General features: G+C 44.0%; 2 protein-coding genes across 3 annotated transcripts in view; both read right to left on the minus strand.

The window, feature by feature from the left end:
• LOC122553402 (apolipoprotein L3-like) overlaps positions 1–7,037 on the minus strand; it is a 33,446-nt gene extending 26,409 nt beyond the window's left edge. Inside the window, exon 1 of the mRNA XM_043697239.1 lies at positions 6,589–7,037. The gene's annotated coding sequence lies outside the window, so the exon portion shown is untranslated. The remainder of the gene's footprint in view (positions 1–6,588) is intronic.
• A 3,593-nt stretch (positions 7,038–10,630) lies between these two features.
• Positions 10,631–22,714, minus strand: LOC122553327 (apolipoprotein L3-like). Of its 2 annotated transcripts, none has more exons than XM_043697029.1 (4): positions 22,590–22,714; positions 21,467–21,535; positions 15,192–15,213; positions 10,631–11,676 (listed from the first exon to the last, which is right to left on the minus strand). In XM_043697029.1, the coding sequence occupies exons 2-4, from the start codon at positions 21,501–21,503 to the stop codon at positions 10,920–10,922; spliced, it is 816 nt and encodes a 271-aa protein (XP_043552964.1). In that variant the 5' UTR covers positions 21,504–21,535; positions 22,590–22,714; the 3' UTR covers positions 10,631–10,919. The 2 variants fall into 2 exon arrangements, with proteins under 2 accessions (XP_043552964.1, XP_043552867.1); XM_043696932.1 differs by having other exon boundaries at positions 15,192–15,207; positions 21,461–21,535.
• Between the last annotated feature and the right edge of the window lie 1,491 nt (positions 22,715–24,205).

Raw genomic sequence — 24,205 nt, forward strand, 5'->3', positions numbered from 1 at the left:
ACAGAAGGTGGTGGTGGAGGGTTGTTTTTCAGACTGGAGGCCTGTGACCAGTGGAGTGCCACAAGGATCGGTGCTGGGTCCTCTACTTTTTGTCATTTGCATAAATGATTTGGATGCGAGCATAAGACGTATAGTTAGTAAGTTTGCAGATGACACCAAAATTGGAGGTGTAGTGGACAGCGAAGAGGGTTACCTCAGATTACAACAGGATCTGGACCAGATGGGCCAATGGGCTGAGAAGAGGCAGATAGTGTTTAATTCAGATAATTGTGAGGTGCTGCATTTTGGGAAAGCAAATCAGAGCAAGACTTATACACTTCATGGTAAGGTCCTAGGGAGTGTTGCTGAACAAAGAGACCTTGGAGTGCAGGTTCATAGCTCCTTGAAAGTGGAGTCACAGGTAGATAGGATAATGAAGAAGGCGCCTGGTATACTTTCATTCATTGGTCAGAGTATTGAGTACAGGAGTTGGGAAGTCATGTTGCGGCTGTACAGGATATCGGTTAGACCACTGTTGGAATATTGCATGCAATTCTTGTCTCCTTCCTATCAGAAAGATATTGTGAAACTTGAAAGGGTTCAGAAAAGAATTACAAGGATGTTGCCAGGGTTGGAAGATTTGAGCAATAGGGAGAGGCTGAACAGGCTGGGGCTGTTTTCCCTGGAGCTTCGGAGGCTGAGGGGTGACCTTATAGAGGTTTACAAAATTACGAGGGGCATGAACAGGATAAATAGACAAAGTCTTTTCCCTGGGGTCGGGGATTCCAGAACTAGAGGGCATAGGTTTAGGGTGAGAGGGGAAATATATAAAAGAGATATAAGGGGCAACTTTTTCACGCAGAGGGTGGTCCGTGTATGGAATGAGCTGCCAGAGGAGTCTGGTACAATTGCAACATTTAAGAGGCATTTGGACGGGTATATGAATGGGAAGGGTTTGGAGAGATATGGGCCGGGTGCTGGCAGGTGGGACTAGATTGGGTTGGGATATCTGCTTGACATGGATGGGTTGGACCGAAGGGTCTGTTTCCATGCTGTACATCTCTATGACTCTATGAGTTGGGTTGGAAACTAAAAGACAGGACGAGCAGAGTAGGAATCTCAGGATTGCAACCGGTGCCACAGGCTAATAAAGCTAGGAACAGAAAAACTGAGTGCAGATGAACACGTGGCTGCAGAGCTGGTGTAGGACGGAGGGCTTCAGATATGTGGATCATTGGGATACTTTCTGGGAAGGTGGGACCTGCACAAGAAGGACAGGTTGCACTTGAAATGGAGGGGTACCAATATCCTGGACAGGAGGTTTGCTGGAGCTCTTCAGGAGGGTTTAAACTGGTTTAGCAGATGGGTGAGAACCAGAGCTACAGATCAGAAAATAGAGTAGCTGGTGAACAGGCAGATACAGCATGCAGAGAATCTGTAAGGAAAGATAGGCAGTTGACCAAGATAAGTTGCAGTCAGTGTGATGGGTTGAAGTGTGTCTATATTCACGCAAGAAGTGTCAGGAGGAAGAGCATGGATCAGTACTCGGAACTACGATACTGTGGCCATTACGGAGACATAGATATAACAGGGTCAGGAATGGATGTTCTGGAGTTTAGATGTTTCAAAAGGAATAGGGGGAAGGTAAAAGAGTTAGGGGAGTGGCATTGCTAAACAGGGATAGTATAACAGCTGCAGAAAGGGAGGTCGTCGAGGAGGGTTTGTCTGCTGATTCAGTATGGGTGGAAATCAGAAACAGGAAAGGGGCAGTCACTTTGTTGAGAGTTTGTTGAGACCCCCCACTAGCAACAGAGAGACCCCCCACTAGCAACAGAGACACAGAGGAAAAGATGCAGAAGTAACAAGGTTGTTGTCATGAGTGATGCAACTTCCCTAACATTGATTGGAACCTCCTCAGTGCGAATACTTTGAATAGAGCAAATTTTGTCAGGTGTGCGCAGGAAGGATTCTTGACTCAATATGGAGATAAGCTGACCAGAGGGGAGGCCATATTGGTTTTGGTGCTTGGCAACAAGCTAGGTCACGTGTCAGACCTCTCTGTGGGAGATCATTTTGGTGATAGTCATCACAATCCCTGACCTTTACTATTGTCACGGAGAGGGATAGGAGCAGACGGTAGGTGAAAGTATTTAATTGGGCGTGGTGGAATTATAATGCTATCAGGCAGGAACTGTGGAGTATAAATTGGGAGCAGGTGTTATCAGAGAAATGCACAACAGAAATATACAGATTGTTTAGGGAATACTGGCTGCGAGTGGTGGATACGTTTGTCCCACTGAGGCAAGGAAGGGATGGTAGGGTGATGGAAACAGGGATGATAAGGGATGGGGAACATCTATTCAAGAGGATGAAGGAAGCTTACTTCAGGTTGAGGGAGCAAGGATCAGAAAGGGCTCTTCAGGGTTATAAGGTAGCTAGGGAGGAATTGAAGAATGGACTTAGGAGAGCTAGAAGGGGGCATGAAAAAGTCTTGATGGGTAAGATGCAGGAAAACCCCCAGGCGATATGTGAGGAACAAGAGGATGGCCAGAGTGAGGGTAGGGCCAATCAGGAATAGTGGAGGGAAGTTGTGCCTAGAGTCGAAGGAAGTAGGGAAGGTCCTTAATTTATACTTTGCTTCAGTATTCGAGAGGGACCTTGTCATTTGTGAGGTCAAAGTGAAACAGGCTGATATGCTCAAACAGGTTGATAGAACATAGAACATAGAAAATTACAGCACAGAACACGTCCTTCGGCCCACAATGTTGTGCCGAGGATTAATCCTAAAGTAAAATAAAATAACCTAACCTACGCACCCTTCAATTCACTGCTAACCATGTGTATGTCCAGCAGCCGCTTAAATGCCTCTAATGAGTCTGCTTCCACCACCACCGCTAGCAACGCATGCCATGCATTCACAACTCTCTACATAAAGAACCTATCTCTGACATTTTCTTTATGCCTTCCTCCAATATCTTAAAACTATGACCCCTTGTGCCAATCAGTCCTACCCTGGGGAAAAGTCTCTGGCTATTGACTCTATCCATTCCTCTCATTACCTTGTATACATCGATCAGGTCACCTCTCTTTCTCCTTCTCTCCAGAGAGAAAAGTCTGAGCTTAGTCAACTTCTCTTCGTAAGACAAGCCCTTCAATCCAGGCAGCATCTTGGTAAGCCTTCTTTGCACCCTCTCCAAAGCTTCTGTATCTTTCCTATAATAGGGCGACTACATCTGGACACAATATTCCAAGCGTGGTCTCACCAGGGTCTTGTAGATCTGTAATAAAATCTTGCAGCTCTTAAAATCGATCCCCCTGTTAATGAAAGCCAAAACACCATATGCTTTTTTAACAACCCTATCCACTTGGTGGCAACTTTGAGGGGTCTATGTACTTGAACACCAATTCCTCTACACTGCCAAGAATCCTGTCTTTAATCCTACATTCAGCATTCAAGTTCAACCTTCCAAAATGCATCACTTCGCATTTATCCAGGTTGAACTCCATCTGCCATTTCTCAGCCCAGCCCGGCATCCTGTCTATGTCATGCTGCAGCCTGCAACAGCCCGCGATGCTATCGACGACACCTCCAACCTTTGTGTCATCTGCAAATTTACTAACTCAACCCTCAACCTCCTCATCCAAGTCAGTTATAAAAATTACAAAGAGCAGAGGCCCAAGAACAGAGCCCTGTGGGACCACACTCAACACTGTCCTCCAGGCAGAATAATTTCCATCTACATCCAATCTCTGCCTTCTGTCAGCCAGCCAATTCTGAATCCAGACAGCCAAATCTCCCTGTATCTCATACTTTCTGACTTTATGAATGAGCCTACCATGGAGAAACTTATCAAATGCCTTGCTGAAATTGTATGCACCACATCCACTGCTCAACCTTCATCAACATGTCTCGTCACCTCCTCAAAGAACTCAACAAGATTTGTGAGGCATGACCTGCCCCTCACAAAGCCACACTGACTGCCTTTAATCACGCTATGCTTTTCCAAATGGTCATGAATCCTCTCCCACAGAATTCTTTCCAAAACTTTGCTGACCACAGACGCAAGACTGACTGGTCTATAATTGCCAGGGATTTCCCTATTACCCTTCCTGAAAAGAGGAACAACATTCGCATTCCTCCAATCTCCGATATGACTCTGTTGGAGAGTGAGGAAGCCAATATCCTTGCCAGCAACTTAGCAATTTCCTTTCTCGTTTCCTGGAGCAACCTAGGATAAATCTGGTCTGGCCCTGGGGACTTATCAATCTTAATGTTTGCCAAACTTTCCAGCACATCAACTTCATCAATTTTGATTTGTTCAGGCCTGTAGCCCAGCTCCTCAAAGTTCTCATTCACAACAAGGTCCCTTTCATTAGTGAAAACCAAAGCAAGAAACCCATTTAGGGCTACCCCTATCTGCTCAGACTCCACGCATGTGTTCCCTACGCTATCCTTGATCGACCCTAACTTATCCCTGATCATTGTCTTATTCCTCACGCATGAGTAAAATGTCTTTGGGTTTTCCCGAAGTGGGCTGCATGGTGGCACAGTGGTTAGCACTGCTGCCTCACAGCGCCAGAGACCCGGGTTCAATTCCCGACTCAGGCGACTGACTGTGTGGAGTTTGCACGTTCTCCCCGTGTCTGCGTGGGTTTCCTCCGGGTGCTCCGGTTTCCTCCCACAAGTCGCAAAGATGTGCAGGCAGGTGAATTGGCCATGCTAAATTGCCCGTAGTGTTAGGTTAAAGGGATAAATGTAGGGGTATGGGTGGGTTGCGCTTCGGCGGGTCGGTGTGGACTTGTTGGGCCGAAGGGCCTGTTTCCATACTGTAAGTAATCTAATCCCTAATCCTTCTTGTCAAGCCTTTATCATGCCTCGTCCCTGGCTCTCCTCAATCCTGAGCTCTTTTCTAGCAAGCCTGTAATCCTCTAAAGCTGTGCTAGACCCTTGCTTCCTCCACCTTACGTAAGCTGCCTCCTTCCTTTTGACGGGAAACTCCTGTGTTCTCGTCATCCAAGCCTTCTTAATCTCATCCCTTCTTACCTGTCTCAGAGGAACAAATTTGTGCATCACTCACAACAACTGCTCCTCTAATAGTCTCCACATGTCTGCTGTGCTCTTTGTGTGGAACAATTGCTCCCAGTCTGTACTTCCCAACTCCTTTCTGATCGCGTCATTTCCTTTTCCCCAATTAAATATCTTCCCTCGGTGACTGCTCCTTTCCCTCTCCAAGGCTATGGTAAATGTGAGGTAAAAACAATGACTGCAGATGCTGGAAACCAGATTTTGGATTAATGGTGCTGGAAGAGCACCGCAGGTCAGGCAGCATCCGAGGAGCAGCACTAATCCAAAATATGGTAAATGTGAGGCAGTTGTGGTCACCGTCACCAAAGTATCGTTATGGCAACAACATCGTAGCTCCAAGTATTGATCCATGCTCTCAGTTTGTCACTCTTATTTCTGACACTCCTTGCGGTAAAGCAGACACACTTTAACCGATCCCATTATTTCATCGTGTGAGAAACCTTCCTTATTGATTCACTACATCCTGTCACTGCCTCATATCTAACTGCCCCCCCCTTTCAGATATGTAGCTCTGATTCCCTCCCCCCTGCCAAACTAGCTTAAACTTTCCCAAACCACGCGAGCAAATCTCCCACCAAGGACATTTGTGGCCCTCCAGTTCAGCTGCAACTCGTCCTTTATGTACAGGTCCCACCTTCCCCAGAAGGTATCCCAATGGTCTAGGAATCTGACGCCCTCTCTCCTGTACCAGCCTTGCAGCCACATGTTAAGCTGCATTCACTGACTGTTCCTCACCTCACTATCTCGTGGCACCGATAGCAAACATGAGATCACTACTCTACTCGTCCTGCTCTTCAGCTTCCAACCTCATTCTCTGTAGTCACTTTTTAGATGCTCAATCCCTTTCCTGGCTATATCATTGGTGCCAAAATGTAGCATGATTTCTGGCTGCTTACTCTCCCCCTTCAGAATCCTGTAAACCCAATCAGCAACATCCTGGATCCTGTCACCAGGGAGGCAGCAAACCTTCCAGGAGTCCCGTTCCTGACCACAAAATCTCCTGTCAATCCATCTATTGATTGAGTCCCCTACTACTTCAGTTTTTCTATTCTCCCCTATTCCCTTCTGAGCCACAGTGCCTGACAACTAACACTTTTCCCGGTAAGCCATCCCCACCAGCAGTATCCAAAATGGTATACTTATTGCTGAGGGGATCGGCCACAGGGCATCCCATCCCTATCTGTTGATTTCCTTTCTTCCCCTGACTGTTCCTATCCTGTATCTGAGGAGTGACCACCTCACTGTACACCCTTTCAATTTCTCTCTCAGCCTCCTGGATGATCCGTAGTTCATCCAGCTCCAGGTCCAGTTCCCTAACTCGGTTTTCGAGGAGCTGGAGTTGGGTGCACTTCCCGCAGATGTGGTTGGCAGAGACATGTGTCGTGTCTCTCTCCTGCCACATTCTGCAGGAGGAACATGCAACTGCCCTATTAGCCATACCCCGCTAATCTGAAAGCCCGCACAGGACTAAACAAAGGAAGAGAAGAAAAGGAAAAAAACAATGAGCAAACCTGAAAACTTACCAAGTTTACAGACTTTGGGATGGAGGTACTACGGTGTAGGATCTCGGGTTTAGATTTCAACCACTTAAAAACTTCCCAGCAGCCCTCATTTCTCTCCGCCCTCTGTCCTCGCCGCTCTGTTCAAAATGGGGGCCTGACCGGGCCTCGAGGTAAATCCCTTTTTAAGTGGGAAAACTGACATACCCGGCAGCCCTCGCTTCTCTCCATCCTCATTCATCGCCACTCTGTTCAAAAATGTTAAGAAAGAGGATGTGCTGGAAATTTTGAAAAACATGAGTTTAGATGAGTCCCCGGGCCAGATGAGATATACCTGAGGTTACTGCAGGAAGTAAGGGGAAAGATTGCTGCAGCTTTGGTGATGATGTTTGCATTCTCACTGTGCATTTGAGTAGTGCCAGATGATTGGAGGGTGGCAAATTTTATTGGAGAGGATTCTGAGAGACAGGATTTGTGATTACTTGGAAAAGCAGAGTTTGATTAGAGGTTTTCAGCATGGCTTTGTGAGGAGCAGGTCATGTCTCACAAACCGTATTGAATTTTATGAGGATATGACAAAACATATTGATGAAGGTCGGGCAGTGGATGTGGTGTGTACTGATTTTAGCAAGGAGTTTGATAAGGTTCCCCATGATAAGCTCATTCAGAAAGTAAGGAGGCATGGGATACAGGGAAATCTGGCAGTCTGTATACAGAATTAGCTGGCCCATAGAAGACAGAGGGTGGTAGTTGATGGAAAATATTCAGCCTAGAGCTCAGAGACCCGTGGTGTTCTACAGGGATTGATTCTGAGACCTCTGTTCTTTGTGATTTTAATAAATGACTTGAATGAGGAAGTGGAAGGGTGGGTTGGTCGGTTTACCAATGACATGAAGGTTGGTGGAGTGGTGGACAGCATGGAAGTTTATACTCGTTTGCAATGGGACATTGACAGGATGTAGAACTGGGCTGAGAATTGACAGATGGAGTTAAACCTGGAAAAGTGTAAAGTGTTTCATTTTGTAAGGTCAAATTTGACTGCAGAATACAGGGTTACAGGCAGGATTCTTGCCAGTGTGGAGGAACAGAAGGATTTTGGGGTCCATGTCCATAGATTCCTCAAAGTTGCCACCCAAGTTGATAAAATTGTTAAGGAGATATATAGTGTGTTGGGTTTTATTAGCAGAGGGACTGAGTTTAAGAGCCACTAGGTTATAATGCAGCTCTATAGAGCCCTGGTTAGGTCACTGTTGGAATATTGTGTTCAGTCCTGGTTGCCTCATTATAGGAAGGATGTGGAAGCTTTAGAGAGGGTGCAGAGGAGATATAGCAGGAGGCTGCCTGGTCTGGAGGGCATATCTTATAAAGAAAGATCGAGGGAGTTTGGGCTTTTTGCATTGGAGCAAAGAAGGATGAGAAGAGCCCTGTTAGAGCTGTACAAGATGATAAGAGGCAGAGATCGAGTGAATAGCCAGAGACTTTTTCCCAGGACAGAAATGGCGATCATGAGGGGCCATCATTTTAAGGTGATTGGAGGAAGGTTTATGGGAGATGGCAGAGATAGGTTCTTTACATAGAGAATGGTGGGTGCCAGCTGTGGTAATAGAATCAGGTACATTAGGGACATTTAAGCAACTCTTGGATAGGCATGCGGAAGATAGTAAGGTATGTAGATTTGTTTGATCATAGAATAGAATAAAAGATCGGCACAACATCGAGAGCCGAAGGGCCTGTACTGCACGGTACTGTTCTATGTTATCTGTTCCCTGTGTGGACGGGAATAGGGACTGAAGAGAGGATGAACTGACTGATTGCAGCACCGTGGTGCAGAGGGCCATTCAGCTCAAGGGAGAGAAGAGAATTGCTGTTGTAATAATTGGGGATAATGTAGTTGGAGGTGTAGACACAGTGCTCTGTGAACAGGATTGAGAGTCCCCAAAGTTGTGTTGCCTGCCTGGTGCTCAAGTTCGGGATATCCCATCAGGGCTGCAAAGGGACTAGGAGTGAGAGGGGAAAGGTCCAGTGTTTGTGATCCACCTAGGTAGGCAAATGGAGTACAATGTGGGTAAGTGTGAGGTCATGCTCTTTGTTCAGAAGAATACAGGCGTGGATTCTTTTCTAAATGGGGAAAATATTCAGAAGTCTGTTGTGCAAAGAGACTTAGGAGTTCGAGTCCAGGATTCACTCAAGGTAAACTTGCAGGCTGAGTCAGTAGTGAGGAAGGCAAATGCAATGATAGCATTTATTTTGAGAGGATTTCAATACAAAAGTAGGGATGTACTTCTGAAGCTATACAAGGCTCTGGTCACACCACATTTGGAGTATTGTGCACAGTTTTGGGCCCCATATCTCAGGAAGGATGTACTGGCCCTGGAGTGTGTTCAGAGGAGGTTCACAAGAATGGTCCCAGGAATGAAAAGTTTAACATGAGAGGAACGCTTGAGGACTCTGGGATTTTACTTAATGGAGTTGAAAAGGATGAAGAGGAATTAAATTGAACCATATAGATAACAGAACGGCCTGGAACAGAGTGGATATTTCTGTTAGTAGGAAAGGCGAGGACCTCAGGGCATAGCCTTAGAGTAAAGGGCAGATATTCTAGAACAAAGATAAGGAGAAACTTCTTCAGCCAGAGAGTGGTGAATCTATGGAATTCACTAACACAGAATTCTGTGGAGGTCAGGTCATTGAGTATATTTAAGATTGAGATAGTTGGTTCTTGATTGTTACAGGAATCAAAGGTTATGGGGAGAAGAGAGGAGATTGGGGTTGAGAAACTGATCAGTCATGATTGAACGTCAGAGCAGATTCAATGGCTGAATGGCCTAATTTCTGCTCCTATATCTTATGGTCAAATGGGAGACCATTGAAGTGTGAAGTAAAGAGAAATCTCTTCACCCACAGAGTGGTGAGCAGATGCATTTCCCTGCCACAAAAAGCTTTTGAGAACAAAATATTGAACTTTCTCAAGAAGGAGGTTTGATGAGGAGGTGCCCATATTGGACTGGGGTGAACAAAGTTAGAAATCACACCACACCAGGTTGTAGACCAAGAGGTTTATTTGGAAGTAGCAGTTTTCAACACACTGCTCTTTTGTCAGGTAGCTGGCTACTGGATGAAGGAGCAGCGCTCTGAAAGCTAATACAGAGGAACCTCGGTTATCCGGAGGGACTATTTCGTTCGGTTAAACGAATGCTGGATAATTGATGCCAGATAATGTAGTTAGCCACGCATCAGAATTTTGCAATCTTGTTCGGATCATCCGAAATATGATTAATCAAATGCCGGATAATCGAGGTTCCTCTGTACTTCCAAGTAAACCTATTGGACTCCAACCAGGTGTTGTGTGATTTTTAAGAAGGGGTTTAGTATATTTTTTACGGCTACAGGGATCAAAGGACCCAGGGAGAAACCCGGAACAGAATACTGAGTTCAATGTTCAGCCGTGATCACATTGAATGGAGGCAAAGGCTTGAAGGGCTGAATGGCTGTATACATTTACTATGTCTTTCTGTATCTATCTGTTTACACCGACCTAACCAGAAAATTTTAAAGAAACAGGAAAGACCCCATCCAACAGCTCCAGCACTAATCAAGAAGATCGACACCATCCAGGATAAAGCAGCCAGTTTGCTGAGCATCACATCCACAAACATCTCCTCCCTCCACCGACGCTCAGTAACTGCAGTGTATCCTATCTACAAGATGCACTGCAGAAATTTACCAAACATCCTCAGGCAGCACTTTGCAAACCCACACCCACTTTCATTGAGAAGGACAAGGCCAATAGATACATGGGAACACCACCACCTGCGAGTTCCCCTCCAAGCCACTGACCTGGAACCAATGAAGGTATCATTAGGAGGATTGACCAAAGTTTTCTCAAACGGGGGAGATGTGAAGGATGATCTCAATGAAGGACACTGAGGTGGAGCAAGTGGGGTGTTTTAGGAGGGACCAGTGTTTTGTTTCAATAATTCTAATATATGAAGGGAAAGAGGTATGGGGGAGGTCATCAGTGTTGGAGGAAGTTTGCATTTGGATGGAAAGTCAAGAGACACAGGCATTGAGACACAAACATGAAGATTTTAATTTGAAACCTTTTCTGATAATACAATTAATGCAGTGGGCACAATAGCAAATCTTCAGAAGGGTTTGTGCAAGCTAGAGCTTTGAAAGAGTCCAACTTTATTTCAATCCAACTCTCCACTAGACTAATCCTCATCAGAACACAAAACTGAATTAACAAGTATCAGAATAGTAATTTTCAAAGAATAGGAAATGCTTTGAATGATTTGGGGAAAGATGTTACAAACATTGGCAGTTTAAAATTTCACCAATCAGTTAGCATTTGTTCAATAGCGAATATCCATTATTTCACGATAAACCTTTCTATATTCCTCTATTTCCTTCTCCATAGCATCAGCTGCTTTCCTTATTTCCTGAGCAAGTTCAGTCTTACTTCCTTCTTGAAGGTCCTTTGCATCTTTCACCAAACAATACATATCCCATACCACAAGGACTCCTGACAGAACTCCTGACAAAGCTTTAGCTGCTTTTAAAGCATTTCCGGTCACACGTGAAGTCACAACAAGAACAGGATTCAAGCTTTTAGAAATAGCCTGAGTTGCACCAATCACTGAGCTTCTTGATATAGTTTCCTCTCTCATTCTAATTGATACTTCAATACTCTGCTGTAACTGACACAAGCTCTCTGCAATGATTTTGCTGTCTTCTTTATAGAGGTCTATGATTTCTTTCATCCTGTCACTTTTCATGTTTTGAACAACATGATCAGTAATAGATGCTCCAATGTTAGTGACACCACCAGCTGCACCCAGCCCAATTCCCACCCCAGTGAGAGCCAAAGAAGCACCAAAAGTAAAAGGAGAAGCAATTAATCCACCAATGGCCAGAAGTCCTCCTGTAATACTTGCAGATGCCCCAGCGACATTGGCAATGTTCACATCTCTCTTACACGTGTCGACACTATTGGCTATGTCATGTAGCTCCTTGAGGTAAATTGCCATTTGTGGAATATATTTTTCGAAATTGCGAAGAAAATTCTTTACATGGACATTGCCATTTAATGGATCAACTTCAGTCACTTGCCTGTAAGATTGGAAATATAAAGTCTTTACTAATTTGATTTGATTTGTCACAAAAACCTACTGGTGTAACACAAATAATCTGCATTCATGATCTCATGAAATGGTGCAGAAGACTAGATGGACTGAATCTCCCATTTCTGGTCCAATGTTTTATGATTTTATTATGATCTTAAAGAAAGGCCAAACCATTTCCCTCTTCATTAAGTATTTTGCAGATTCACCGCTGTTATATTCATAGGGAGGAATGCCAGCAGCAGCTATTGGATATGATCATGGTAAATCCTCATTGCTGATCACCATTGTAGGTGGCATCCTGACAACAATTGTTTGGGGGGAATTGTGGGTATGACTTGAGTTACACTGCAAATCCACATAAAGTCCCAGTTGGGATAAGGATGAGACAGAGAGTTTGAGCTAATTACATCAGCATAATTATATGAACCACTTAAGATTCATTTTCACTTACCCTTGTTCAAAAAAAGTCAGGTTAAAAGGGAGTTAAACTGTATAAACATGCCCAGATGTTGATTCAGTCGACAGAGAGTGCTTCTGTGAAAATGTTACATAGTTGAACCAACATTAAGGCTGAGAGTTTATTTGGAAATGGAATGTATGGATGGCCTGTCCCACACTGAGAAAGACAAAGCAAACGGTTTTACTCAAGGATAGGAGTGAAGAACAGGCTTCAGAGAGGAGAAGGGATGGCACCTGGAGAGATGAGGGATCACAGGCACCTTGGTACTTTTGGAAAGTGTGAGAAACAAGGTGTTAGTCTCAAACAGGCCATTATGGAATTTTAGTAATGCACTGTTTACATGGCAGATGATGTATAATTATCCTTATTGAGTTAGCATGCTATCTTGGAATAATTCTCCGCACTTTAGCTCAATATACAATAGTAAGACCTCAGGCTGCAGTGAAGAGAGAGGAAAGATGTGTGCTACAATCTATTCTGGTAACACATGAAGACAGCTCCAGAACTCTTCACAGTAAAAGTGGTCAGTTCCTCTGCGAATATGTCTGATTTATATCCTTTATATTCTGATTGCTGGACCTTTATATCCTGATTGCTGGAGCTGACACTGTCAGTTAACCCTTTCAGGTAACTCACTTCGAAGACATTGGGAGTTAGCCATTATGTCCTCCTCACTGAACCTTTAGGACATGATGTTAACTCTGATGTTGTGACCACTACTTAGCCCAGTGCAGTTACTGTTGCTTAGACTTATACATTGATGTAGTTTATTAACACCACCTTCCTCCCTCTCCATGGCACCTTCCCATGAAACCACAGAAGGTGCAACATCTGCCCCTTCACCTCCTCCCTGCTCTCCACCTATGGCTTAGTCTGTCCAGGTGAAGCAGCATTTCATCTGTACCCCCTCCAATCCTGTGTATTGTATTCACTGCACCCAATGTGGTCACCTCTACATTGGAGAAACCAAACCAAACTGGTTTGCAGAACACTTCCAGTCCATGTGCAAGCAAGACCCTGACCTTCCTGTAGCTGGTCATTTTACACAGAATCCTGCTCACATGGCCACATGTCTGTCCTTGGCATGCTGCAGTGTTCCAGAGAATCACAGCACAAACTGGAGGCACAACATCTCATCTTCAGACTAGGCACTGTACAGCCGTCTAGGTTCAACATTAAATTCATCACCTTTAAACTGTGAACTGTGTCTCTCCTTCCTTTTAGCTTGTTATCATATTGTCCCCTCCTCCACCCCAGTGCCTGTTCTTCCCAGTCTGGCAATAAGACTCACCCATTGTTCTGCTTTTCCCACATTCCGATCATTTAATCTGCACGACCAACATTCTTTCTCCCCCAACACCCACCCACCCCAACCCCTCCCTAACCCCTCCTAATGCTGTCCCCTCCCATATTTCACTTCAGCTCTGACAAAGATGATGTGGAGGAGCCGGTGTTGGACTGGGGTTGAAAAAGTTAAAAATCAAGGTTCTACTGCATGACACCGTACACAAACACACACATGCACATGCACACACAACACCCAGCCACACACATGCACACATGCACATGCACTCTTACATACTCACACATTCACGCAGACCCTCTCTCATACACATACACTTACCCCACCACACTCAAATCCACACACACACCCTCTCACAGGCTTATACTCCATCACACTCACACACACACTTTACTAAACATGCGCACACACAAACACACAAATCTCTCATGCACACTTGCACTCAAAAGCACACACTTATATGCACACACACTCTCTAATGCACACAGAAACAAATATAAGTCTCTGGCATGAATTTGTATTTGCAGGATTATATTTGCAGATACATTGTTTTTTGCTCAAAAAAAAAACTGCAGGCAGTCAATGCAGGCAGTCAATCCATGTAATACTTTGTAAATTCCAGTTTGGAACTAGAACCAGTCTGACTCAAGATTGGAATACAGACAGACTCTAACCTCACATCTTTAATGCATTGTCTGTGCTGAGCTGTCACCTATTTTTCATAAAACCTTAAGTTATCTTGAGAATGTGATTTAAAATAAATTCTGGGAATCATGTATTAATGAATCGAAACCTGCAACCCATTCTAAAAGATGAAAGACTTAACAACAATGCAAGTTTGTTCAATATATCATTTCAGTTGCATGACACTGTAATCTTTTGCTATGAATTCTGTGTTTATAATCCTGCTCCACAGTTACCTGATGAAGGAGCAGTGCTCTGAAAGCTAGTGCTTCCAAATAAACCTGTTGGACTATAACTTGGTGTTGTGTGATTTTTAGCTCTGATAAAGTGTCATCTATACTCTGAACATTAGCTTGCTCTCTCTGTGTAGAGTTGCCTAACTTGCTGTAATCTCCAACGGTCTCAGGGTTCACCCAGTGGTACTATAGAATTCTTGGGCAATTCCTTGCTACAATGAAAATTCTGCTGGTCCCCATTTGCAACTCCCTCCTATGCGTCAGAAATAACTATCTGACCATCAGAAACTCCTGGTCATTATTGGTCCTCAGTGAGATTAATCTGTTAAAGACAATAAATAAACAAATTTTAACGTATTAACAATGTGATTGGATTGAAGGGTTTTTGGACAGCTACAATTCCACACACCTGCATTCCAACATCAAACTCTCTCAGTACATTTACCCTCCCAACGAGACTCATAGTTTCCCAGACAGGGAAGCCCTTCCTGTTCTATTCAAGAGTGTATCTCAATGAGATACATTTTGTTGCAATGCCTGTGGAACTGGCAACAGACTCAATCCTCCCTCTGTAAATGAGGAGAAGTTATTGAAAGGATAGAACAGGGTGTGATAGAAAATGTAGAATGGCTTGAGAATGTGAGGGGTAATGTTTGATCAGTTTGCAGGTAAAGGCTGACAAGGAGTGGTCACACTCAGTGCTCACTATCTAAAAGGTACTTTCTACACATTAGTGAGTGTGTTAAAGAAGGCAGGAATAAATCATTCATAATTTAGAGCAATACATTCACAGCATCGTAACTTAAAAATATACATACCTAGGCTTGATGTCAGCTGTTAAAAGAATTTAAACAAACAATATTAATATCAGAGAAAAAAAGCTGTCAGACATAGAATATCGTGTATCACAGCAAGAGAGCTAATTCGTCTATCTAATGTTTATCTGACAAAACTACACAGAATTTGTAGTACAAGAACCGGCCATTTGGCCCAACTGCTCAATGCTGGAATTAAGTTTGACCAATTCACAACTGATCTTGGAGGAACCTGTTAATGAGAGATCACAGCACAGAAACAAATAAGTGATTATTGTAAGTGTAGCCTTGCTGTAAATCTACAGTAGAGTGGTGCCCCTTTCTTGATTATATGTTTTATTAAAACGTCTCTTGATTACACACAAAATATAAGGCATAAGTATTAAGTTAGCCTGGAGCAGTGATTTGTAAAGGAATAAGATGGTGCTATTTTCTGCATCTGGCCCTTAGTAGAGTGATATGCTCTTCTTGTCGAATGTGGGAGTTTAGAGAGAATTTATTGAGGATTATATCTGCAATAAATGGCATTGGTTGTGAATCCTATCAGATCGAATGGATTGGTTAGACAGACAGTTAGAGGCAATGCGAATTTACAAGGGCAAGGGGGTGTGATGGATACAGTTATAGGAAGGGAAAAAAGTTGCAGATACGGTCACATAGATGGGTTAACTCCTGGAAACATAAAAGAGGTAGATAGGTAGTGCAGGAGTCTTCTGTAGTTATTCTCCTTTCAAAAAGTATGTTGTTTTGGTAAATATAGGGGGTGATGGATTCTTAGAGGAATGTAGCATAAACAGCCAAGTTTCTGATATCAAGACAGGCTCCAATGCAATGAGGGGTACGTTAGGTTCCAAGAGATCAACTGTGTTAAGGGACTCTCTAGTCAGAGGCACAGACAGATGTTTCTGTGGCCAGAAACGAAAAATCAGAATTGTGTGTTGCCTCCCTGGTGCCAGGATCAAGGATATCTCGGAGAGAGTTCAGAATGTTTTCACGGGGAAGAGGGCCCAGCAGGAGGTCATTGTGCACATTGGAACCAACAATATAGGAAGGGAAAAGGTTGAGATTCTGAATGGAGAATATGGAGAGTCAGGCAAGAATTTAAAAAGGAGGTCCTCAAGAGTAGTAATATCTGGATTACTCCTGGTGCTACGAGCTAGTGAGGGCAGGAATAGGAGGACAGAGCAGATGAATTCATGGCTGAGGAGCTGGTACATGGGGGAAGGATCACAGTTTTGAATCATTGGAATCTCTTATGAGGTAGAAGTGACCTGTACAAGAAGGACGGATTGCATCGATTTGGGAAGGGGACTAATATACGAGCAGGGAGATTTGCTTGAGCTGCTCTGGGGGAATTTAAATTAGTAAGGGGGTGCAGGGGGGCAGGGGATGTGGGAGGGGCCCAGGGAAATGATGAGACTGGTACAGTTGAGAAAAGAAGCAAGTCAGTCAGGGCAGGGAGGGACAAAGCAGAGAATAAGGTGGGACTAATAAATTACTTCAATGCAAGAAGTCTAACAGGGAAGGCAGATGAACTCAGGGCATGGTTAGCAACATGGTACTGGGATATTATAGCAATTACAGAAACATGGCTTAGGGATAGACAGGACTGGCAGATTAATGTACCAGGATACAAATGCTATAGGAAGGACAGAAATGGGGGCACGATAGGAGGGGGAGTGGAATTTTTGATAAGGGATTACATTACAGCTGTACTGAGGGTGGATATTCCCGGAAATACATCCAGGGACATTATTTTGGTGGAACTGAGAAATAAAAAGGGATGATCACTTTATTGGGATTGTATTATAGACTCGCTAATAGTCTAGGGCACGTGACTGAGATGTCAGTGGGTGAGCACTTTGCAACCAACGACCAAAGTTCTATTCGTTTTAAAATAGTGATAGTAAGGGTAGAGCAGATCTAAAAGCTGAAGTTCTAAATTGGAGGAAGGCTAATTTTGACCGTATTATGCAATAACTTTCAAAAGCTGATTGGAGGCAGATGTTCACAGGTAAAGGGACGGCTGGAAAATGGGAAGCCTTCAGAAATGAGCTAACGAGAATCCAGAGAAAGTATATTCCTGTTAAGGTGAAAGGAAGGCTAGTAGGTATAGGGAATGCTGGATGACTAGAGAAATTGAGGGTTTTGTTAAGAAAAAGAACGAAGCATATGTCAGGTATAGACAGGATAGATCAAGTGAATCCTTAGAAGAGTATAAAAGCAGTAGGAGTATACTTAAGAGGGAAATCAGGAGGGAAAAACGGGGACATGAGATAGCTTTGGCAAATAGAGTTAAGGAGAATCCAAAGGGTTTTTACAAATACATTAAGGGCAAAAGGGTAACTAGGGAGAGAATAGGGCCCCTCAAAGATCAGCAAGGTGGCCTTTGTGTGGAGCTGCAAAAAATAGGGGAGACACTAAGTGAGTATTTTGAATCACTATTTACTGTGGAAAAGGATGTGGAAGATATAGACTGTAGGGAAATAGATGGTGACATCTTGAAAAATGTCCATATTACAGAGGAGGAAGTGCTGGATATCTTGAATTGGATAAAAGTGGATAAATCCCCAGGACCTGATCAGGTGTACCCGAGAACTCTGTGGGAAGCTAGAGAAGTGATTGCTGGACCTCTTGCTGAGATATTTGTATCATCGATAGTCACAGATGAGTCGCTGGAAGACTGGAGGTTGGCTAACGAGATGCCACAGTTTAAGAGGGGTGGTAAGGACAAGCCAGGGTCCTATAGATGAGTGAGCCTGACCTTGGTGGAGGGAATCCTGAGGGACAGGATGTACATGTATTTGGAAAGGCCAGGACTGATTAGGGATAGTCAACATGGCTTTGTGCATGGGAAATCATGTCTCACAAACTTGATTGAGTTTTTTGAGGAAGTAACAAAGAGGATGGATGAGGACAGAGCAGGAGACATGATCTATATGGACATCAGTAAGGCATTTGACATGGTTCCCCATGGGAGACTGGTTAGCAAGGTTAGATCTTATGGAATACAGGAGAACTAGCCATTTGGATACAGAACTGGCTCAAAGGTAGAAGACAGAGGGTGGTAGTGGAGGGATGTTTTTCAGACTGGAGGCCTGTGACCAGTGGAGTGCCACAAAGATCGGTGCTGGGTCCTACTTTTCATCATTTATATGAATGACTTTGACATGAGCGCAAGAGGTATAGTTAGTAAGTTTGCAGATGACATGAAAATTGGAGGTGTAGTGAACAGTGAAGGTTACCTCAGATTACAACGAGATCTTGATCAGATGGGCCAATAGGCTAAGAAGTGATAGATGGAGTTTAATTCAGATAAATGCGAGGTCCTGCATTTTGGGAAAGCAAATCTTAGCAGGACTTATACACTTAATGCTAAGGTCCTAGGGAGAGCTGCTGAACAAAGAGACCTTGGAGTGCAGGTTCATTGCTCCTTGAAAGTGGAGTTGCAGGTAGATTGGATAGTAAAGAAGGCATTTAGTATGCTTTCCTTTATTGGTCAGAGTATTGAGTACAGGTGTTGGGAGGTCATGATGTGGCTGTACAGGACATTCATTAGGCCACTGTTGGAATATTATGTACAATCTGGTCTCCCTCCTATCAGAAGGATGTTGTGAAACTTGAAAGGGTTCAGAAAAGAATTTACAAGGATTTTGCCAGGTTTTGAGGATTTGAGCTACAGAGAGAGGTTGGGGCTGTTTTTCCTGTGTGATTGGAGGCTGAGAGGTGACCTTATCGAGGTTTATAAAATGATGAGAGGCATGGATAGGATAAATAGGCAAAGTCTTTTCCCTGAGGTGTGGAGTCCAGAACTAGAGGGCATAAGTTTAGGGTGAGAGGGGAAAGATAGAAAAGAGACCTAAGGGGCAACTTTTTCACGCAGAGTGTGGTACGTGCATGGAATGAGCTGCCAGAGGATGTGGTGGAGGCTGGTACCATTGTAACATTTAAAAGGCATCTGGATGGGCATATGAATAGGAAGGGTTTGGAGGGATATGGGTTGGGCGCTGGCAAATGAGACATCTGGTCAGCACGGATGGGTTGGACTGAAGGGTCTGTTTCCATGCTGTACATCTCTGTGACTCTATGATTCCTTGATGCCTTTTCCATTGTAATACATTGACTAATCAGCATTGACTTGTTACCGTGCAGAAAACATTTCTCCTGTTGTATACAAAGTGATTGCTTGGTGAGAAATGTTCTCATTTATCTGTCAAAAATATTGTATTGTAATTTGTTAATAAGCAGCCCAAAACTAAGCTGGAAATGTGTTGCTGGAAAAGCGCAGCAGGTCAGGCAGCATCCAGGGAACAGGAGAATCGATGTTTCGGGCATAAGCCCTTCTTCAGGAAAGGGCTTATGCCCGAAACGTCGATTCTCCTGTTCCCTGGATGCTGCCTGACCTGCTGCGCTTTTCCAGCAACACATTTCCAGCTCTGATCTCCAGCATCTGCAGACCTCACTTTCTCCTTCAGCCCAAAACTAAGCTCAACGTATGGCAGGACAGCTTGCTAAGTGTCATGTCCAACCTGCGGCATGTGCAGAGTCTAATCCCTGGTATGGTGGATCTATCTGATGAGCAAAGCCTAAACAGGTTGGGAGTGTACTCACTGGCGTTCAGAAGAATGAGAGATGATCCCATTGAAATGTGTCAGATTTTAATGAAGTGGTATGGAATAGTGGGTGGCACGGTGGCACAGTGGTTAGCACTGCTGCCTTACAGCATCAACAGAACAAGGTTCAATTCCCATCTCAGGCGACTGACTGTGTGGTGTTTGCACATTCTCCCCGTGTCTGTGTGGGTTTCCTCCGGGTGATCCGGTTTCCTCCCACACTCCGAAAATGTGCAGGTTAGGTGAATTGGCCATGCTAAATTACCCATAGTGTTAGGAGCAGGGGTAAATGTAGGGGAATGGGTCTGGGTGGGTTGCGCTTCGGTGTGGACTTGTTGGGCCGAAGGGCCTGTTTCCACACTGTAAGTCATCTAATCTAATTAGTTGTGGGAGATGTGACAGCTAAACCTGATATTTTTGTGGACAGAGAAAAGACACCAGATGGTGTGCTGCCTCTTTGGTGGCAGGGACACAGGTGTCACCCAGTGACTGCACACCATTGTTGTGTGGGCAGGTGACCAACCTGAGGCCATGGTCCACGTTAATTAGAAAGAAGGATGAAGGTTTGGAAACAGCATTTAGTGAGATAGGAAACAGATTGTAAAGCAAGACCTCAAGGCAGTGACCATTATTATTAATACCATATGCTTGGGGGAACAGAGGGTTAAAACGAATGAGAACATGACTTTGTAAAATGGACTTTAGATTTCTGAGGCATTAGGGCTAATTCTGGAGCAAGTGGTATCTGTACAAGGTGGGTGTGTTCATACCAGGGGATCATCCTATTGAAACAAAAACAGAAACTGCTGAAAAAAACTCAGCAGGTCAGGCAGCATCTGTGGAGAGAAAGCAGGGTTAAAGGTTTGGGTCCAGTGACTCTTCCCCAGAATTGCCAGACCTGCTGAGTTTGTACAATAATTTCTGTTTTTACTTCTGATTTCCAATATCTGCAGTTCTTTAAATCATTGAAGTGAACCTTCTCTGAGCTGCCTCCAATGAAATGAGTTCTTTCCTTAAATAAGGCGACCAAACCTGCTCACAGTAGTCCAGATGTGATCTCACCAGCACCTTGTACAGTGACAGTCAGATTTCCCTGCTCTTATACTCCAACCCTCTTGAAATAAGGGCCAACATTCCATTAGCCGTCCTGATGACCTGCTGTACCTGAGTGCTAGCGTTCTGTGTTTTGGACACAAAATCCCCCCCTTGTGTTGCATTTTTCTGCAATTTCTCTTTACTTGCATAATATTCCATCATTTTGTTCTCCCATCCAAAATAAACAGATTCCCTTTTTCCCACATTGTACTCCATTTGCTGATGACAATGAACTGCTGCCCTGAGGGTGCACTGGATTTCGAAGAGTCGGAGCAGCTCAAAATATTAATGTTGTTTCCTACACACACATTGCTGGATATTTCCCACACTTTCTGCTTTTATAACAAGGAAGATAAAGTTACTTGCTGTAGGAGGAAACTCACACAGAGACAGAGAGAACATACAAACTGCACACTGTCATCTGAAGGTAGATTCAAACCCAGGTTCCTAGCACTGTGAGGCAGCAGTGCTAACCTTGAAGCTACCGTGTCATCTTTTAGGACAAAGGAGATAATCTTACTTTCTCAAGCATGTAAATAAAATCACTCAAATCTTTCATGTTACCTGTTATGAGCTGTATGTCTTTTGCAGGAATGTAATAGTCCATCTGCAACACACTGTGACTTCAAAGGAAGTTTTCTAATTGAATAATGAAAATCAAATGTTATAGAGTCATACAGTGACAAAGTCATCAGGTCACAGAGTATGAAACTGACCCTTCAGTCCAACTTGTCCATACTGACCAGATATCCGAAATTAATCGAGTCCCATTTACCAGCATTTGGCCCATATCCATCTAAACCCAACCTATTCATAGACCCCCGAAACGTCGATTTTACTGCTCGTCGGATGCTGCCTGAATTGCTGTGCTCTTCCAGCACCACTGATCCAGAATCTGGTTTCCAGCATCTGCAGTCATTGTTTTTACCTCTATTCATAGAACCATCAAGATGCCTTTTAAGTGTTGTAATTGTACGAGCCTCCACCAGTGGTGGCTCATTCCATACACGTACCACCATCTGCATTAAAAAGTTGCCCTTCAAGTCCCTTTTACATCTTTCTATTCTCACCTTCAACCTATGCCCTCTAGCTTTGGGTTCTGCTACCCTGGGCAAGGACCTTGTCTATTTCCTCTATTCATGCCCTTCATGATTTCAGAACTCTCTATAACGTTGTCCTTCAGCCTCCGACCCTCCAGGAAAATAGCCCCAGCCTACTCAGCCTCTCCCATTAACTCAACCCCTCCAGCCCCGGCAATATCCTAACAAATCTGTTCTGCACCTTCTCAGGTTTAACACCATTCTTCCTATAGAAGGGTGACCAGAATAGAATGCAATATTCCAAAATAGGTCTCACCCAGATCCCGTCCGGCTGTAACATGACACCTCACCTCCTATACTCAATGTTCTTATCGATGAAGTTTCATTTGAACAACACGGTTCAAGTCAGAGTGTTAAACTGTATGATTGTTTACTGATAAATGTATGGAGAAAAATGTCATATAATTAAAAACAGGGGAATTGGAGCAAATAGCTACAAATTCAATAAAACTTTAAAGATTATCATAAATATCCACTGCACTACAATTTTTTTGTTAATTTATGTCAATTCATTGCTGATTCTAATTGAATGGAGTTTTAGAACCAGATCAGAAGCACAAACTATCCTGTCCCCACTGATAACTTGTACTTACCAGTTCTGAAACAATGATGGTGATTCACAGTCAGCTGTGTTTCATCAAGAACAGACTTCTCTGAACAAAGGAATGGAGAATCCCATTTATATACTCGCAGACTCGAAAGTGAAACTCCAGTATCGACAGAAAGCCTAATCAACAGAACAAGCTGCCAAAAAAGGTGCAGAGTCATAGGGGTGGCAGGGTGGTTCAGTGGTTAGCACTGCTACGTCACAGCACCAGGCACTTGAGTTCATCTCCTGTGTTGGGTGACTATCTATGTGGGCCTTCTCCAGGTGCTCTGGCTTCCTCCCACAATCCAAGTATGTGATTGCTAGGTGAATTGGCCATGCTAAATTGCCCATAGTGTTAGGTGCATTAGTCAGAGGTAAATATTGGTTAGGGGAATGGGTCTGGGTGAGTTACTTTTTGGACAGTCGGTGTTGGGCTGAAGGGCCTATTTCCATACTGGAGGCAATCTAATAGAGATGTACAGCATGGAAACAGACCTTTCAGTCCAATTTATCCATGCTGACCAGATATCCCAACCCAATTCAATCCCACCTGGCCCATATCTCTCCAAGCCCTTCCTCTTTATATACCCATCCAGATGTCTTTTAAATGTTACAATTGTACCAGCCTCCATCACTTCCTTTAGCAACTTCTTCCACATGCGTGCCAACTTCTGCATGTTGCCCCTTAGGTCTCTTTTATATCGTTCCCCTCTCACCCTAAACCTATGCCCTCTCTTTCTGGACTCCCCCACCCCAGGGAAATTTACCCTCCTAATTTTGTAAACATCTATAAGCTCACCCCTCAGCCTCCGACGTTTCCAGGGAAAACAGCTCCAGCCTGTTCAACCTCTCCCTTTAGCTCAAATCCTCCAACCCTGGCAACATCCTTGTAAATCTTTTCTGAATCCTTTCAAGTTTCACAACACCCTTCCAATAAGAAGGAGACAAGAATTGCATGAAATATTCCAAAAGTGGCCTAACCATGTTGCAAAATGAAAAATCTGATAAAATGCCATATTCAGTTGTGAGGAAGAGAACATCATTGTTTGGAAAGTGCATGACTTAGATTGATTTAGTTGGCAATGAGTACATGTTCAGGATACTGTCCTGGCTACACCCTTGGTCTTTGCAGTAATGTCGGCTGTAGTGGAACTGCACCCAAATCCTGACAGAGCTGACTCCTTTGGAATTGCCAGAGAAATTGAAAATTCCAATGGGGAATTCCCCAGGACATAGAATCCTTTGGACAAGCTGCTTAATGTTCGAGATTTCAGATGGCTTCCAGGTGCTTAAGTTTAACAGTTACCTGGAGAAGGTTACAGGATTAAATATCCACGCTATCACCTGAGTAATCACACAGTCGAAGAGCCGTGTTACAATCCGCCAACTGTGCCTTTCAGCACCCTGCCTGACCCGACACACTGCAACTCTGTAACCCATACCTCCTCTTCCCTAATACCCCACCCAGACCTTGCACTGGCCCCTCTCAGTCTGACACCCTTTCCATCACTAGGCTTAACATTCACATCCCACAGCCCAACTCACCCTGTTGCCTGACTGTCCACAATCCTCCCGTACTGTCCCCCCCGAGGCTGAATGGTCTCTGCCTAGGCCTATAAT

Source organism: Chiloscyllium plagiosum, chromosome 1 (genome assembly GCF_004010195.1).
Source record: "Chiloscyllium plagiosum isolate BGI_BamShark_2017 chromosome 1, ASM401019v2, whole genome shotgun sequence".
Classification (NCBI taxonomy): Eukaryota; Metazoa; Chordata; class Chondrichthyes; order Orectolobiformes; family Hemiscylliidae; genus Chiloscyllium; species Chiloscyllium plagiosum.

Bases quoted from the DNA above. Each gene is read 5' to 3' on its own strand.
- LOC122553327 (XM_043697029.1), bottom strand. From the start codon at position 21,503: ATGGACTATTACATTCCTGCAAAAGACATACAGCTCA. The intron at 15,214-21,466 runs TAACAGGTAACA...TTTAAATTCTTT, and splicing joins TGCAAAAGACATACAGCTCA to TAACAGCTGACATCAAGCCT. The intron at 11,677-15,191 runs GTATGTATATTT...CCAATCTTACAG, and splicing joins ACAGCTGACATCAAGCCTAG to GCAAGTGACTGAAGTTGATC.